Source organism: Rhizophagus irregularis, chromosome 3, assembly GCF_026210795.1.
Source record: "Rhizophagus irregularis chromosome 3, complete sequence".
NCBI lineage: Eukaryota > Fungi > Glomeromycota > Glomeromycetes > Glomerales > Glomeraceae > Rhizophagus > Rhizophagus irregularis.
Window position 1 is genome coordinate 549,168 of NC_089431.1, and position 18,671 is coordinate 567,838.

The 18,671-nt window shown below is 26.0% G+C and overlaps 3 protein-coding genes across 4 annotated transcripts; 2 read left to right on the forward strand and 1 right to left on the reverse strand.

Annotated features, from left to right (window-relative positions):
- Positions 1–606: 606 nt before the first annotated feature.
- OCT59_020157 (uncharacterized protein) lies at positions 607–2,514 on the forward strand (the record flags this gene model as incomplete). The annotated part of the gene is made up of 6 exons (XM_066148994.1): positions 607–699; positions 777–1,250; positions 1,350–2,178; positions 2,256–2,276; positions 2,355–2,390; positions 2,480–2,514. 6 exons carry the CDS (start codon positions 607–609, stop codon positions 2,512–2,514), a joined length of 1,488 nt encoding a protein of 495 aa, XP_065989949.1.
- A 3,593-nt stretch (positions 2,515–6,107) lies between these two features.
- OCT59_020158 (uncharacterized protein) lies at positions 6,108–12,135 on the forward strand (the record flags this gene model as incomplete). Of its 2 annotated transcripts, XM_066148995.1 has the most annotated exons (26): positions 6,108–6,239; positions 6,323–6,421; positions 6,491–6,559; positions 6,670–6,747; positions 6,844–6,966; positions 7,045–7,128; positions 7,237–7,329; positions 7,434–7,499; positions 7,585–7,710; positions 7,809–7,865; positions 7,951–8,097; positions 8,186–8,290; positions 8,395–8,520; positions 8,611–8,719; positions 8,810–8,917; positions 8,983–9,807; positions 9,887–9,970; positions 10,048–10,256; positions 10,333–10,428; positions 10,499–10,627; positions 10,704–10,967; positions 11,046–11,135; positions 11,209–11,419; positions 11,495–11,624; positions 11,668–11,709; positions 11,793–11,809. In XM_066148995.1, the coding sequence occupies exons 1-26, from the start codon at positions 6,151–6,153 to the stop codon at positions 11,807–11,809; spliced, it is 3,576 nt and encodes a 1,191-aa protein (XP_065989950.1). In that variant the 5' UTR covers positions 6,108–6,150. The 2 variants fall into 2 exon arrangements, with proteins under 2 accessions (XP_065989950.1, XP_025189236.1); XM_025323866.2 differs by having other exon boundaries at positions 6,491–6,580; positions 11,495–11,709; positions 11,793–12,135.
- Positions 12,136–17,033: 4,898 nt separating this feature from the next.
- Positions 17,034–18,245, reverse strand: OCT59_020159 (uncharacterized protein; the record flags this gene model as incomplete). Its single annotated transcript, XM_066148996.1, has 1 exon — positions 17,034–18,245. One exon carries the CDS (start codon positions 18,243–18,245, stop codon positions 17,034–17,036), a length of 1,212 nt encoding a protein of 403 aa, XP_065989951.1.
- Positions 18,246–18,671: the final 426 nt, after the last annotated feature.

The following is an 18,671-nucleotide window of genomic DNA, read 5'->3' on the forward strand; positions in this document are numbered from 1 at the left end:
TATGGCCACCTAAATAAATTGTTTATCTGGTTTTCAAATTTTCAGACTCTTATTTTAAAAAATTTGTGAATTTTTTTTTTCGTGAAATTGCGATGGCATCCGCAATAAATCTGGCGATTTATAACTTATTAATTAATTTATTTTTTTCTAAATTAGTTTAAACAATTATAAAACCATTACATGTTACAATTGAAAGTGTATCGACAGCAAAAGTTACTTTTATGATTATAAATATTGGTACACTTAATAATTTTTTAATAAGAAATATGTATATATATCTAATAAATTTTATATAATACCAGCTACCATATATACTTCAATTTGTAAAATGAATAATTTAATAAAAAAAAAAAATGTGCGGCTGACAAAATTGTTGAATCTGATTGGTATGGATTGTAGCCTCAGGATGTGCATGATACATGTTGTGCATATTTTTGTATACATTTAGCTATATAAAATAACTTTACGTTCACTAAAATTTGTTTTAATACTTTTCATTTATTATAAAGTAAATAACAGTAGTAACACATATAACTAAAATTACTGTAATTAACATTTATTTCGTAATTGATAAGTATGGAGTCGTTAAAAAAGATATTCAAAAAAATGTCAAGAAATACTAATATGGAAATTTTGAATAAAACATCCAAAGAAAAACCAAGAAATTTATGGAAAGATTTTGATTGGAAAAAATATCAGGTAAATGCAATTTCACTTTATAATTTAGATATTATGATTTAAATAATAAATAAAATATATTTTAATCATTTATTTAGTCTCATGTTACTGTTTCTTCTATTAATTTTGCCACTAAATCAGAAGAGATTGATGATAGTGTAATTTATATGGACGATATAGAAAAAAGAAAAGAAGTATATGGTATATGTGGGGAATGTAACGAACCTGGCACAGGAGAAAAATGGTGTCAATCTTGTAATGCAAAAAGATTTGAAAAAAATTTTAAAAATTGGACTAGTGGAAATAAAGATATTGATGAATTAATACAACATTCACAACTTAATGCTGTACATTATAAAACATGTCTTGAATGGATACCTTTTGAGAAATTTCAAAATGTCACTTATATTACCAGAGGAGGCTTTGGTAAAATTTATTCAGCTGAATGGTCTGGAGGTTATATTGGTTATTGGGATATTGAAAATCAAAAATGGATTAGAAGAACAAATTATAAAGCTGCATTAAAAAGCTTGGATAATTCTTCTGATATTAGTATAAATTTTTTAAATGAGGTAACTAAATAAAAAAATTAATTTATCATGTTATATTTAAATTGACATTATAATTTTTATTAAATTTTGTTTTTTTTTAAAAAAAATTTTAATTCTTAGATCACATCTTATCTTCAGATTTATATTTGGGGTATTGTTTACTGCTATGGAATAACTCAAGATCCAAATACCAAAGATTATATGATGGTTTTACATTATTGTAAAAATGGAAATTTAAGAAATTACTATCTTAATTCTAATGATGATACGAAACTTTATGATTTATCAAGAATTGCAAATGGACTGTTAGATATCCATAATGCTGAAAAAGTCCATAAAGACTTACATTCAGGTAATATATTGGAAGGTGGGACTATGTATATAAGTGATTTAGGAATGTGTCAACCAGCAAATAAACAAATAGTTAAAGAAGAAGGAATTTATGGAGTATTACCATATATGGCACCAGAAGTTTTACGTGGATATCAATATACAAAAGCAGCTGATATTTATTCATTTGGAATAATTATGAATGAGTTCCTTTCTGAAGAAATTCCTTTTAAAGATATTCCTCATGATCATATTTTAGCTATTAAAATATGTAAAGGACTTAGACCAAAAATTTCTGAAGATATTCCAAAATTTCTTGTAGATTTAATTATGAAATGTTGGGATGCTAAAGCAGAAAATAGACCATCTGCTAAAGAATTGGATCAAATATTAGCAAAATGGCATGAAGAATATATGAAATTCAATGGCGAAATTTATTCTCAAATGAGTGAATATGAAAAAATTAGAGAAATAAAATTTAAAAACAGATCACATGAAAATAAGTCTGAAAGTATTAAAACTCATCCTCAAGCAATCTATACAAGTAGACTTTTAAGTTTTAAAAATCTTCCAGAACCTGTAAATTCATCAGATTTAACATCTTTCCAAGTTAATTCAGGTAAATCTTCAATTTTAATTATGAAAAAATCTTATTCAAGTAAGTTTTAACAATATTAATTTTTTTTTTAATAATAGATGATGTCTCAACAAATCTAAGTAAGTATAACCATTAATACTTTTTTTATTATAAATTCATATTTTTATTTTAACATTATTTTATTATTTATTATATAGTTTCAGAATGCTTTGATGTTCAACTTAGCGAATCAGGTAAAATAATTTATTTGGAGTGATTTATTATTTTATTAATAGTTTCCCGTTCAATTCGTCTAATTTTATTTAATTATTACTAATAATAGATCTCAATGAAATTAATCAAGAAGAAGAAATTTGAAAGATGAGACTTAAATTATAGTTGGCTTTTTCGGGAATAGTCAGAATATTATTTAAAAAGATAATATTTAAAAATTTTTATTTAACTTAGTTCATATTTTTATTTACTTTTTTATATCTTAGTGGAAATTTTTATGGCAGAATCAAATAAGCAAAAAGAAAAAAAATAAATGTAAAATATCTTAGGGTCTTACGTTAAAAAAGAGACGTTCAACTTTGATTACAAACGTTAGAAAGCGTTAAATGCTTGACAAATATTATTCTGATATCATGATAAAAAATTAATAGAAAATCTTGGGTTAGCTTGTCTATTATGAAAACTTAAAATAGATCTCAAACAAACAAATAATTTTTAAATTCGTTATTAACTTTATATTTATATTTTAAAAGTGATTTATTTTTATATTTATTTATTAATCTCTTTTTTTTTTATTTGAATAAGTTTTTAAATAAAGTTATTTAAAACTTTAATTGATACATCTAAAATTATTTTTGTGGTGGGTTAAAATAAATCGTAAATTTTCTTTCATGTGCAATCGGTATCCGCTGTAATCACCTCAGAAAAATATGAGTTCATTTATTATATAATTTCCTTTATTTTTTTTCCAATACAATAAGTTTAACATGATAGAATATATGTTCGCAATATTAAAGGACAAAAATAATAAATTGATCGAAACTCGGCCCAATAAGAATTTTTAAAGAATTTTATCTCACCTGCACTAATTTATCTAATTGATTATTAGCTAGCTTACTAACGAAAGTAAAGTATTGAATTATATATATAGATCAGGACTATCAGATCAAAATTAATAACTACAAACAAAGAAAGAAGTGTTTGCTGATTGATATATTTCTTTATAAATGTCACTAACTAATTTTGCAATTGAAAAAATTATTTTTAATCGAAACGAAAAAAAAAATTATTTATTACAGGTATGTAATGAGTTTTACTTTTACAGAATAAAAATACCTTTGTAATATTAAACCAATTTGGAATAAAATATAATATATATACTATTTTTTTTCAAAAAAGTTTAGTATAATAAATTTAGAAATATAATGCTAATCATTTTAAACTATATTAACGATATTAAGATTCACAAAAGTCAAGACATTGATGTACTGTTTCAATGTATTCTAAACTGTTATTATCTGATAGATTAATTCATATTTCAAGTTATTATTAATACATATATGATATACCGTAACATACCTCGTCTCGCATCAAATGAATTTATTGAAAATAAAAATTTATTGAAGATTTAGAATCAAAGAACTCGTGTAAAAATTGCTTTTGAATGGGATTTTTTACAAAATTTTGGAGCTTCTTATTTCATTCTTTTTTTTTTTTGAAAGCATTCCGATAAAATTAGCCTTTTTGAAGAATTTCAACATCTTTTCATTAAATTGACAAAAAAAAGAAATTTGGGTTTCATTTATAATTTCAGTCCAATTTCACTCAATAATCTTATAAATAAGATAAAAATTATTATGTTCATTAAACTTTGTTGTAAGTTCCCAAATAATCATATCTATATGTGAGATTTGATGAAATATAATATTATTATCACTTGTTAGGTTGTGATAATTTTAAGTCTGTAATTTTCCAATCTTCAGTCAATAACGTATTACCACTATGAATGAACATCTCGATGTATAAAATTATTAAATTATAAATTATTATCTGAAGCGTTAATAATTAACTTAAATAAAATAATTTAATCCATTAAAAATATAAATTACCCATTTGGAATTTGCCATAAAATTCTTAATTTTTATATCCATGTAATAATAAACAAATATTTATAATACTCATTTAACCTTTCGTACATTTCATTATTAACACTCACTCTATTACTTATTTTTTATTATGTGAAATTTTTTAATAATCCAAAATACATTTAATGGATTTAAATTTGTATGATTATTTATCAATCAAATGTTTGATTATAATTGTAAAAATTCTTCCATAATACAATTTCCACTGGTTAATATTTGTAGTATAATTTTTAATTAATAATGTCCTATTCTTACATTGGGATTGACTTGTAATTCCATAAATAAACAATACCTACAGCCAATAAAATTAAATGGACTTTTTATTCAAAGTTAATTCTACTCAATTAAAAGAAATTCGATAACAATCTGTACAATACTCAAATAAATATAGTGGTTTAAAGTCTGTAAAAATCTTATGAGTACATTTCCCTAATAAATAGTATTCATAAATTTTACTATGTTCAGATACACTCAAAGCATCAATTTACGCAATATTTTTGTTTAAAATTAAGCGTCTTATATTGGATCAAATAAATTATTATATGAAGTAGATTATAGAAATTGAACGTAAAAATTATTATAATCTTGTTTATATTTTATATAAATACAATAAAAGTGAAATAATATGAAATTTTATAAATTCTATTCTTGCAAATATTGCAAAATAAAAAAAAATTTGTAAAGTGTATACTTATATTTTATATTGTAATATGAAATATAATTATTAATATTAGATGTCTAATAAAAATATCGGTCATTAAAATTCCACATATTTCTAAAAGACTGAACAATGACATTAAATAATAATCATTAAATAATATCTTTCCAATTCTTAGCAAATCAAAAAAACTAATGTACCACTAATGTACCACCTAGTTTGAAACATTCATCAAAACATTTCTTCTATTTTACTACTTACTAGCTTTGATTCAATTTGTCAATTTTATTATATTTTGTATAACAATAATTGGTGAAAAAAATAATGAGAAAATGAACTATATCAAGAAAAACAAAAAGAGTGTCGTTTCATCCATGAATTTGAAATAGATCAATGTAATCAATTAAATGTTTCATTAAATAAAATTTGAATTGTAAATAATTTTAGACTTTTTTCGATCCCTAATCGAAATCGCTATAAATAAATGATAGGATTACATGTTTTGGCAATACAAAGGGGCTCATTAAGTTTATTAAGACCTGCCCGAATAACCGATCACTATATTGAATCTCAAAAAGTTAACAAAAATTCGTTAAAATTTGATTTGGGATAACACGTGACATAAATCTCACTTTCCCCGGATTGTTGTTAATTTTAACCGATTAACCGATTCTTTCATCGATTAATCGTCTTAACGTTAATCTAATTTAACCGAGCCGGAAATAATGAAATCAATAATGAACTTACATAAAAAGTTCGATAATCATAATTTATGATCCGATGTAGAGAGGCTTACTGCTGACTTACTGCTTTAGACATCTAAATCAATTCTAGTCTGTCATACATTGTACATAATGTGTTAAATAACGTCATTATCACATAATCTTAAAAAACTTGTCTATTTCAAGATTGATGTCAATTATTCTCTTAGAGATATCTGATATCCCACTTAATGTCCTATAAAATTGTCGCATATAATCACATTCTCACCTTTGTACTTTTGCTTTCAGGCGTATTTTAATACATTCATTTTTTTTTTTGTAATTAGGGTTAGTGATCATCACGCTTTTGTTCGGCATTTCCAAATGCATCATACAAAAGCGGTTACACACAATTTTTTTTAAAATAAAGGTTAGTATTGATTTAAATTTTCTAACTTATCCATGAATTGTTTCTCTGATTTTTTGTTATTCAATTATGGGAAATCGTTATATTGATGATGATGATATATATAATTTCGAAGAAAATGAAGCATTATCATGGAGACAACCGAATCAAAGAGAAGAGTATGTTATAAATGATCTTCCGGAATTTTTTTTCTTTCTTTTTTTTTTTTTTGAAATTTAGATTTTTATCTTTTCTTTTATAGAACAAACGTTTACACAAATAATGAACGGAATCCACCAACTCAAAAAAAAATTGATATTTTGACTGAATTTGATCCGGTTAATACGACTAATAAGAATCGGTTGGTAATTTTTATTAAATTAATCATTTTATTTTCGTAAATTATCTCTTTTAATTATGAAAATATCAGTCATAGTGAAGGCTATGATATGAACGTATTTTTTGGCGAAGAAAAAGAAGCATTAAACTGGAAAAAACAGTATGGAGATGTTTCTCTGATGTATATACATATAAATATTGATTATTTAATGTTTTTTTATCTTTCATCCTTCTCAAAAAAATTTTTTTTTTTCTTTAAAATCATTATAGAGAAGACGATATTAATAATAACGAAAAAAAGGATGCACAGTCTCAAACAAGAGAAGAGATTATAGATGAGCTTGATCGGTTAGTAATTTTTTTTCTTACTTTTTTTTTTAATTTGATAAAAAGTGATAATAGTAAGATTTATATTTATTTAACCTTGTGGGTACTCGTTATTAGCGAAAGTGATGACACAAATTTATATGAAGACATTGAAGCTATATGGCGACTACCGGTTAAAAAAGAAGAGTATACAGCCAATTTTAGTTCAACTGATACATATAATATATCTGAAAGCGTTCGGTTAGCTATTTTTTTTTTTCTTTGTTTTCGCAGAAAATAAATTAGTTTTCTCATTTCATATATGGTGTTTCCTAAAAGGCATAATAAAAACGATGATAAAGGTGATAAACATAAACGAGATTTAAGTGAGTTTGATCCATTTAATAAATCCGACAGGATCCGGTTGGTATTTCTTTTTTTTATTAGTTTTCCTTTTTTTTCCTGACATGTTAAAATTATACTCATCTATTTACATATTCTTTTTGCTTTGATAACTTGTTATCACAATAGAGAAACCCGCCATAATAATAACGGTGATGTGCAAAATATAAATTTACTTGATGACGAAGAGAGTACATTAGCATGGAATAATCAAATAGTAACGTATGTAAATTATTTTCTAGTCAATATACTTGAATGTATTGTTTTATTAATTTGATAATTAAATTTTTTTTCAAATTATTTTTTCTTCAAAAATCATTATAAAGAAAAAATAATGAACCCGTGGATGAAAAAGAATTAACATGGAAGCCTCAGAATCAAAAAATAGAAGTGTATGCAATATATTTGAACTCGTTATTACAATCTTTATTATTTAATGATAAAATTTTCATTCTAAATTGTATTTTCTTTTGAAAGTCATTTTAATGGAAATGGAAATATTGAGCACGAAAAGAAAGAAACATTATTACCGAAACAACAAACTCAAAAAATAAATGAACTCATTATTGATTTTGATCCATTTAATGAATCTGTCAGGGATCGGTTGGTATTTCTTTTTTTTCTTTTTTTTTTTTTTTTGTATTTAAAATAATAAAATTTTTTTTCATTTTTCATAATCGTCTTTTTTTTTCTTTTCAAAGAGGAGAGAATATAGCCAATTCCAGTTCAATTAATAATATATTTGATATATCTGTTTGGTTGGATTTTTTTTTTCTTTTTTGACTCCACAGAAAAATTAAGTTCTTATTTTTCATATACTGATTTTCTCTTTTAATTCATTAGGGAAAGTTTCTACGACAAAAAAAATGATGCAGTCGATAATAAAACTCTAGGTGAAATACCTGTTCCAGTAAAGAAACATGCACAGACTCAAAAAAAGGGGGAGATTATAAATGAGTTTGATCCATTGAGTATATTAGACACGATTCGGTTGGTATTTTTATTTTGTTTTATTTTATTTTCGATACCAGATTTATTATTTTCATTTTACTTATACAATTTCTTGTTGTTTTGTTAGAGAAACAAACCATAATAAAAGCGATAATAAATATGATATAAATTTACATGATGACGATGAGATGGATGCATTAGAATGGAGGCAGCCTATAAAAAAAAGTGAAGAGTATGTAAATTATTTTTTAGTCAAAATACCTGATCGTATATTGTTATTTTTTTTTCCGGGTTAATAAAATAATTCTAATTGTTTTTCTTTGAAAAATTTGAAAGACATCATAGTATAAATGATGATGCAAATAATGAATACGAAAAGAAAGAAACTTCATCAAAGAAACAACATAGTCATGATGAGATAGTGAATGAGTTTGATCCATTTAATACATCCGACAAGAATCGGTTGGTTTGAAATTAGTATTTATAATACTTTTCATTTTTTCATAACTTTTTTTCTTTGATTAATATGAAACTCATTATAATTAAAAATAGTTATGTAAATATGCAAGTTAATAAAGAGAAACCTGTATTATCGTGGAGAGATAATGAACAAGTAGATGATGGCCCTACGCGAAACAATAATCCTGACGCAACGTGGGTGGTAAATAATAATTAATTTATAAAATTCTTCTCTTTGTGTTATAGTCTTTTGGTTTTTCTTGAAATAAGATTTTTTAAAAAATTTTTAAAGGGTCCTCCACAATTTAGTTCGCTTGAGATTCTTGGTGAGAAAAAGTCGCATTTAAAACGTATTGAGTCAAGCACAAATACGCATATGAATTATAAAAAGTATGAAGATGTAAGTACGCATGCTTTATTATGAACATATTATTGTCAAATTTCATCAATGATTTTAAATTATAGAAAATTGAAATAGAAATATGGGGATCATATGAAGAAATTGTGGAAGCTAAAAATCAATTGAATGAACATGTTCAAAGTTTGTTAGGAGGGAAAGGGTACGATCAAAGTAGAAAATATGATAAAAGGAATAGACAAGAATTTTATTCGGAACCTGTTCCTATTAAGAACAAGCAGGAGCTTGAGTTGAAACGCAAAAAAGAACAAGAACTTGAGTTAAAACGTCAAAAGGAACAGGAACTTGAGTTGAAACGTAGAGAAGAACATGAGCTTGAGTTAAGACGTAAAGAATCGGAGTTAGAGGTAAAACGTAAAGAATTGGAGCTAGAGGTAAAACGTAAAGAATTGGAGCTAGAGTTAAAACGTAAAGAAGAACTGGAATTTGAGTTAAAACGTGAAGAAGAACTGGATCTTGAGTTAAAACGTAAAGAAGAACTGGAACGTAAAGAAGAACTGGAGCTTGAGTTGAAACGTAGAGAAGAACTTGAACGTAAAAAAGAACTGGAGCTTGAGTTGAAACGTAGAGAAGAACTGGAACGTAAAAAAGAACTGGAGCTTGAGTTGAAACGTAAAGAAGAGCAGGAACTTGAACGTAAAAAAGAACAGGAGCTCGAGTTAAAACGTAAAGAAGAGCAGGAGCGTGATGATGAAATTTATTTACAACGTCCAGGTTATTCGCAAAGGTTCCCCTTCAATGAGTACTTTGTCTTTCCTACAACCGATATTCATATCTCTCGATTTATTGGAGCAAAAGATGAAATTTTGAACCCAGTACGTACTAAATATAAGTGCCATATTTGGCATGATTCAACTCTACCAGGTTCAAATGTAAGTATGATTTATTCAATATTCAATTTCTAAATTTTAATTAAATATGTCTAAATATTTTAGTTTTTTCTTTTCTTAGATAATAAAAATTGTTGGTAGTTCAAGGGAATCTGTAGATATAGCAACAACGCGGGTCAAGAATTTGTTCATTAAAACACTTGCAGTATGAAATATAGTTTCTTGATCATTTCAAATTTACCACTTATTTATTCTAAATTAACGAATGTATTTTTCTTTTAGTCTAGATCTATTCCTCATGCAACGCAAGTAGCAGATAGTCTCTTAGGAGTTCATCATATTGTAGAACAACCGCATGAGCCTTGTGAGATTAGAATAGCGGATCCATCAGCTCGTTTCTATCTATACTATTTACCATTTTATGAACCTAAAGTTAAACTTATTAAACCAGTTTACATGCCATCAGATTTATATTTTGATTTTTTTCATGAGTAAGCTGTTTTTTTATTAATAGTTGTAATCCAGACTTTATTAGATAATAACACGTATAATTTCAATTGACATCAGGATTCGTGAGTCAAATCTCAAAAGGGTCGAGGACTCTCTTCTTAGAGCTTTGGAAACTGTCCATTTATTAGATGAAGAAATCAAAATGCGTGTTAGGTACAGTATGTGTATAATAGATTATGTGTTCATAAAGTTTATTTCTTATCAAAATTATTCGCATATACAGATTTGGTCATGTGTGTTTCACGCGTATCCCTCTAACTAAAGATTTCAATAACGATGCAACATTAACTATTAATGAACTAAATGAAAAGGTTCTGAAAAAAACTCGTACAGAATCTAAATTTGCTACACGGTAATCATTTATAATTAATTACTATTAAGTTATCATTATTTTTATAGAAATTTAAGAATTTTTTTTTTTTCCTTAGAATTGCCACTGAAGAAAGTCAATTGATTGGGTTAATTGAGGTTCTTTCCGGTAATGATCTAGGATGTTTTGGTTCCCCGAATCGAGAATTTAAGATTCACGCAACTCGTAAAACAAATGATAAAGAGTGGCCGTGTGCTTTTGATTTGGAGCTTAGGAATGGTAATGAAAGTAAACATAAGAAGTATGATGGGAAGATCGGATTATGGAGCGCTATCATACATGATAGAAACGTATTAGACATTAATATGTCATGTTTGGCTAAGTTAGTACTATATATATAATATTAGGTAATATTGTTTTTATAGACATTTTAAATTTATTCATTTTAAAACAACAATAGTGAATATTCATGGAAGCTTCAAATTAAAACTGCAAAACGTCTTTTTAATACTCCCCCTCAAGAAAATTTTATTAATGGATTAGAAGTTTGGTAATTAATGACTTTTGTAATACTAGAGCAAAAATTATTTACTAATAATTAATTTATATGAATAATTATATAGCCCACAAGGTCGTTTGATTTATTCAAATACTAAAGACATAAATGTAGTTTCTGTATATGAGAAAACAAAATGGAAGTACCAGTGGAATAGTGATTACATTGTAGAAATTGTTAAATACGAATTCTGGGAAAAATTATCAAAATATCATGATATTCAAGGGCTGCCAGTTTATTTGAGAGAAGAACCATTTGTTGTTTCCTATGGAGTAAATGTAAGTAAAATATTTTTAAGTTATTATTTTTCTAATTAATGAAATTCTTATTTCAATTTTATTCTTAATGTATAGTTTTACAAAAAGTCTTGGGACAATAACTTTGCAAATAATCTTGACTTGGACGTTGGAGAAGCTCCTGAATGGCATCCTCAAGATATTATGGATGATCTTACGGAAGAAGGAAAAACAGAGGGTGTTGATGGTTTGATGAATGATATTAAAACTTTCTTAGATGTATTAGAAAGTAAGATTCCAACGCCAGCTGAGCATGAGTTATGCGATACATAGTAAGTGATCTCTCGTACAAATAATTTTTTTTATTTCTCAGAATTTTTTAAAAGTTATAATCACTCACGTAATACATTCTCAGGATTCAATTCGTCATAATGCTTATAAAGGTGAATTCATATAGTTCATTCAATATCTTGTTAGTCAACATATATAATATGATATTACCAATACATATAATAAGATATTATTAAATCGTATTTACTATAAATTGTAAATTGGAAACAATATTTTTTTTATATATATATATTTAACTTATTAGATCCTTTTTAGATTCTTTTTAGATTTTTAAACAAGACTTTTTAAGCATTTCAAAACCATTATATTTCTTTTTTCGTCATAATAATTTGTACAAAAAGAAAAAAAATTGTATTCATTATTTACATCAAATTTAAGAATAAAATTAACTGAAAAATAATGTACAAATTTGTTATGAATTTAAAATTTCGGAATTTATCAAATACTTAATTTCAATGGGTCTAACGAGAAGCTGAATTATTACTACAAAATATGGAAGCGTAGATGCTGAATATAAATGACTGAATATAAAAAGATTGTTCAAATTAAGGGAAGTGTTTAGATATGATAGAAAACTAAGGATGAGGAAAAGCAAGTTATATAGGGATCCTAACCACGAAATTTCCTAAATGGAACGAGACAAAGAAGTAACAGCGAAGGATAGTAATAGATGAGATAGTAACTCATACCAAATTTCTTATCAACAATTAATTTTTTCGCTAAAAAAAATCATATTTGCATCAGTGCATGAAATTATTATTATAATTTTTTTTTTATGAAGTTTAAATCAAATAATTATTTAATTACTAAATTCATCAGCGAGATATTACATATGAAAGTTCATGAATCTGCAAAAGGAGAAATAGGGATACTTTGAATTGCTAGAGATGCTATTCCCTTATTGAAAATCATCGAGAAAAACAAGAGGGTTATAGCTTTTTCAACGACGTAGTCATATGAAAATATACATCTATCTAATAAAGCAATCGTAAGATCACGATATAACCTAACTAATTATATGTCTAAAACACAATAATAAAATTTTTTGTATGATTAAAAATTTTATCAATTACATGCTAAAAAATAACAACAAAAATAAAAAAAAAAAAAGATTAAAAACTAAACAAATCTAACAATTGATAATCAACTATCACTATTTTTCTTCTTTTTAGAATCTTCTATATTACACATCCAAAAAACATCCTATTATAGAATTCTTTTTTTTCAATTATAAAATGAAAATGAAAAAAAAAAAATGAGTAATTGTTCAACTTAAAATTGATGATAATTCTATCTCAATAATTTATCAAATAATCATATAAAGGGAAAAACGATTTAGAGAACGTTTTTTAATTTTGAAAATAATTTAATTTTTAATCTTTTTAACTTTTCAAAATATTCTAGAGTTACCTCCCATTTCAAAAATTATTTATTAATTTTCTTTATCTTTTTTATTGAGAAATCATGATTTATCAAATTTTTAAAGATTTATATTTTAAAATTATATATAAATTATATTTATCTTATATATCTAAAAATTTTATTTTATGTACAGTAATTCAAATTATTATGGGTTAAAAATCAAAACATCCCGAGAAATTTATAATAATCTATGTAAGTTCATATGAATAACAATTTATTATATTAATAATTATAACTTTATCATAATTTAAATAATAACAATTAAATTGTTTTAAATCAATTTCTTCTATTAATTCAATTAGATATCTTTTGAGAAAAACTTTTACTACAAAAATTTGTTTCCTGGTTTTAAAAATGCGATTAAATAATATTGAATAATTAAGTATTGATCAAGAAAAGAGGTAAGAGCTGAAAGGTCAATTAATCTTTGACATAGAATATCTCAATGTTGCCCTTTCTACTGCTGTTAATGTTTCCCTGTCCTTTGTAGATTTTGCAAGTTACGAAACATTTTTACTAAAAATATCCTTACCATGGCAGTAATACCTATTTCTCTGCTGTGGCTGGCACGCATTATCTCCCCGCTTCTTTGCTGTGGCTGGCACGCATTTTACAATATTATTTATCCAAGGAATTTCTTGTCAACTAATGCTGGCAATTCATCCTCATCATTTCTGGCGGTGAAGTTTGTTTATGGTGGTGGTTTTGATAGAACTGCTGTGCATCGGGAAGAACATTACCTACACGTGTCTTTTGCTAAAATAAAAAAAATTAATTAATCTTAAACTATACATTCTCGGGTGAAGATGCTCACAGGCTTGGATATATCATCGTAATAAATTTGAGGGTGACAAGAAATGTCACCACGCAAGGGATAGTAATCGTCTATCTTATTCTGTTTTAAAGTAAGTGATTTGGTCGTCCTAAGAATTAAAATACAATATGAATGATCGATTTATCAAAAAAGTCTCCATCGGTACCTTTGATTTGAATCACATGATTTCCAGTGAACTGCTTTATCTTCATTACGTGAAAATTCTCTATATTCAGACGCCACTGGAACGCTTCTGGTTTTTCCTTTATGCAGAACAATTTTTCAAAAACAACGCAAATTTAACAATAATACTTGCAAAAAAATCGATAATGAAAAATGTAAGTGCTGAATAAATAGCTATCCTTTAGACTAAGTCCTTCTTTATGTTATCCATTATTTTCTGCAGATTCTTTTGCTCTGAATTCTCCCGATAATATACTGTCATACTAATGCATGACCAGTTCTCAGACGTGAAATCATTGAAAAAATGCTTTGAGAGTGGATATCAGTTTTTGTGGTCATGCTTGTATACGCAAGAAGAAAATGTTTCGTAATGAAGTTGAAATACCAAATTTTGGATTTGCAATATGTATGATTCAATCAGACAATGCTCTAAGCCACAAAAAATTGTCTAATTATCCTAATACGCGCTTCCAATTTCCATGAAGAGGCAAAACTTCGATTTTGAATCACCCTACATAAAAGATTGTGTATAACGGTAAATTGCATATTTACATTGTGAAATTGAATTTATTAGTTGATTTATCACCAATTCTTTTTCTTTATCATACGCCATGTGTTAGTGTATTACACACGATAAATTCAAATGCTCTTTATTGCAAACAACTCTAGCTAATCAGAAATGATAGATGCTATCAAAAAGTGAGGGAGTATGCGGATCCTAGGCATTAATGTGAGTCCCAGCATCATGTTATTTCTTTGCTCTCCTAAGATTTTTACACCTAATTTATTTTATCATTATTGTAACTACCCAAAAACTCTTTTATTAAACTAAATCTCTAAAATAAATTATTCTACCCATATCTACAGAATTTTAGCCTAACTATATCGCTCTCACCCGCACAGACTATGTAAATAATATTTCTCTCAAAACTTCTTGCAGATAAATGGATTCACTAACTTGGGTAGTACCTTTTTATATAATTTGCAGTGGGTCTAAGATCTTTGGAGAAAAATTACATTATCCGTACCAAAGGTAACAATATTAATTAGGAATTACGCGTTTTGACTAATGCTAATGAGTAATATAAATTATTCCGTGGCAATTGAGTCGATCTGATCCGCCTCCCAATTCCATTTTCGTTTCATTCCAATATCATGATCTTTGGCACTAAGGGGCTCTGGAACAATCCTCATAAATCATTAAAGAGTCACCGACGACTAATGTTCATTTTCTGTTTAATATAAGTTGAATATTTTTGTTAAATTCAAGAGTTCCTGTTCATTTCTCAAATATATGCTAAAGGTTAAGAATGTATATCTGAAGAAGATCAAGATACCTATTTCATACACTTATAGGCCTTTAATTTATTCTCTATCAGTTGGAAAGATTTCATGCTTTTTGGAACACTATTATTAGGAATTATTTGGAAGATATCCCGGAGCAGACCGGGGTTGTTTGTTCTTGGAACCAATTACTGCTCTTCTAAAAAGCCTACTGTAAATTAGATGGATTTGAATGTTTTGCCTATAGCAAAGTTTCTACTCAATAGATGATACAAGTGAAAGCTGCAATGGTACATGACACTCCAAGTGAAGAAAAGACCATCTTTGGCTGTTATTACTGGGTCTTATGTTCAAGGACTGGATTGGGCTATTAGTAGACAGAATCGCGTTAGAGACACATCAAAAATGCTTTCATAGGAGGATCGCGCGTGAGATAAGAAACAAGCATCCAAATTACCGACCAAAGATCAATGCCGCACCAAATGGAATTCATTGAAGTTAGGTACGAGGACCTTGAGCGCTTATTAAACGGGATTTCCGACAGAATCAATCAGGAATCATTATATTAAATTCAGCAGTCAATAATTGATCCTGTATATATTATAATTGTTGTAGTTAATCTTATCATGATAAATAATACTCTCTGGATAACACCGATATATATCTTACTTACGTCTGCAGATTTGATGGTGTAGCAGACGATTTAGATGCCTCAACATTTTATTGGATTTATTTAAGGCATTAATATGGGAATTGGGTTTATGTGTTTCATGCAATCATTTCTGCAGTACTATACTAAATAGATAAAAGATGTTTAAAAAATTTTTAGATTAACAGTTTCTGGGATTATTAGTTTATGTAATATTCTTTAGAATTATTAGTACAATATTAAATTTGAATTAATTTTTGATTGCTTTTAATTTTTTATTATCTATAGAGCTTATATTATAATTATTAATTAATACAGTAGTTAGTTTAGCCATTTTTGTTATTAAATAAAAACGTACTATATTAATAACAAAATTATTTTTTTTGCAAAATTTCCTGAATAAAATGCATGATTGTTTGTGGAAAAAAGTTAATTTTAATACCATGTCCTAAAAATCTTTTATTTCCTATTATAATTATTATTACTTTGAAACAAAAAAAACATATTTTAAGATTACAATAAACATTAAGAATTGAGAATAGTTTTAAATTCAAATCAATGAGAAAAAAAAGTTTATTTACAAAATCAAAAGACTCATATTATTATTATATATATATATACATCTGTTTTCTTGAAATTTTTTCTAACATGAAATTCTCAAAGTTAATCCATAAATTACAAACAATTAGAATAACGAAGATAATCACAATTTTTTTAAGGAAAAAATTTTAATTGAGAAAATGGTTTATTTTAAAGATTTTTCTAAATTTTAATTATGATTTAAAATATTTCAGTATCAAAACTTAAAAATAATTGTAAATTACATAATTTTATTTATTGAAAATATTACCTAAAATTACATTGTAAAATAAAGAAGAATACTAAGATATCACAAACAATTTGATTTTTTTTTTATAACTAATTTTTAGGATTATTAGAATTATTGTTTTCATCTAATTAAAATCATATAGTAGTTGTTGATCTTGTTCTATAGGATTAAAGTTCATATTATAATATGATAATAAACCATTTTCAATGGAATTATCATTTTCAATGGAATTACAATTTTCAATAAAATTATCTTCTAAATTGATTGCTTCATCGGGCATTTGAGATGTTAATGTAGTCAAATAATCAATATTAGATCCATCTTCATCAGTACGAGTTTCAATTTCAGTCAAGTCAATTGGAGTTAAACCCAAGAAATCAGTATCATTAATTTGCTCAGTTAATGAAGGTGGAATTGGCCGGGAAGGTAAGATATTAGAAATGTCAAACTGATCATTATTAATAGTCAAAGAAGTTGGTGATACAGAGTTATTAATATCTAAAGATGGGAAATCAGCTTCATCAGAATTTTCAAGTAATAATTTTCGTTTCTTTGATAAAGTCTTTTTATCAGTATGATATAATGAAGCAAGAAATTTTAAAAGTTTATTAAGAGTATTTTGTTGATTAAGATATTTATTATGTACTGAAATAATTTCCTGTAATAGGATTTGATTATCTCTTTGAATATTCTTTAAATTTGCATTTAAAGTCGTCTGATATTTTTTAATTGAATCAATTTCATTTAATATATAATTCATATCTCTTCTACTAGATTCTTCTACATTATGTGTTGGAATAGTTTCTTGCCATTGAACTTGATTATTTCTTTGAATATATTTCAAAGTTGCATTAATAGTTGCCTGATATTTTTTAATTAAATCAATTTCATTTAATATACGGTTTATATCCACTTCATTTGGCTCTTGTTCTTTTATATTTTCATTACCATTCCCTTCTTTGCGAGTATTTGGCTCTTCTTTTATACTTTCATTATCATTCACTTTCCTGCGAGTAATATAGCATAAGAGTTCCGGTTGATTACAAAGGAAATGTTTATGACCAAATTCCCATTGTTCAGATTGTTCATCAGATTGAAGTACTCCTTGTTGAAGGTGTGGTATTTTATGAAATCCATACATGTTTAATTGTCTAACGAAACTGCTAAAGTTGTTATGCTTAAAAAATTTAGGAAGAATTTCTTTTGCAAATTCTTGAGGTTTTTTTACAATAAAAGAATTACCAGCCCCAGACCAGGTAATTAAATCATTTGACCGAGGATCGCTAACCATTTTATAAAGTTTCTTTAAAAAGGCTGGCACACCTTGGTTACCCATTTTTTCTGAAACTAAATTATTTGGAAGAATAAAATTAGGAAACAGTAAAACGAGAATAAAGGAAAGAATAAAGTATATAAAAAACCAAAAAAACATTCAAAATTTATTTAGCAGGATTAAATATAAAAAAATAGCTTGATTATATTTTATCAATCTGAAACTATATATATATGTTTAATGAGTAACAATTTATCAATTTCAAGCTATTATTATTTTTATATATATAATGACTCAATATTACTTATGTGAGTTCATAATATTTAACTAAAATTGATCTGATCCGACTCATGACTCATTATTGAGCATAAATTTATATAATTTTTATATTCAGTTTATTTTTCTATGATTTCCTTGTTATTTTTTAACTATATCTTATATTTTGATTTTTACAGAAAATAAAGTTCAATAAAGTATGCTATATTAGTA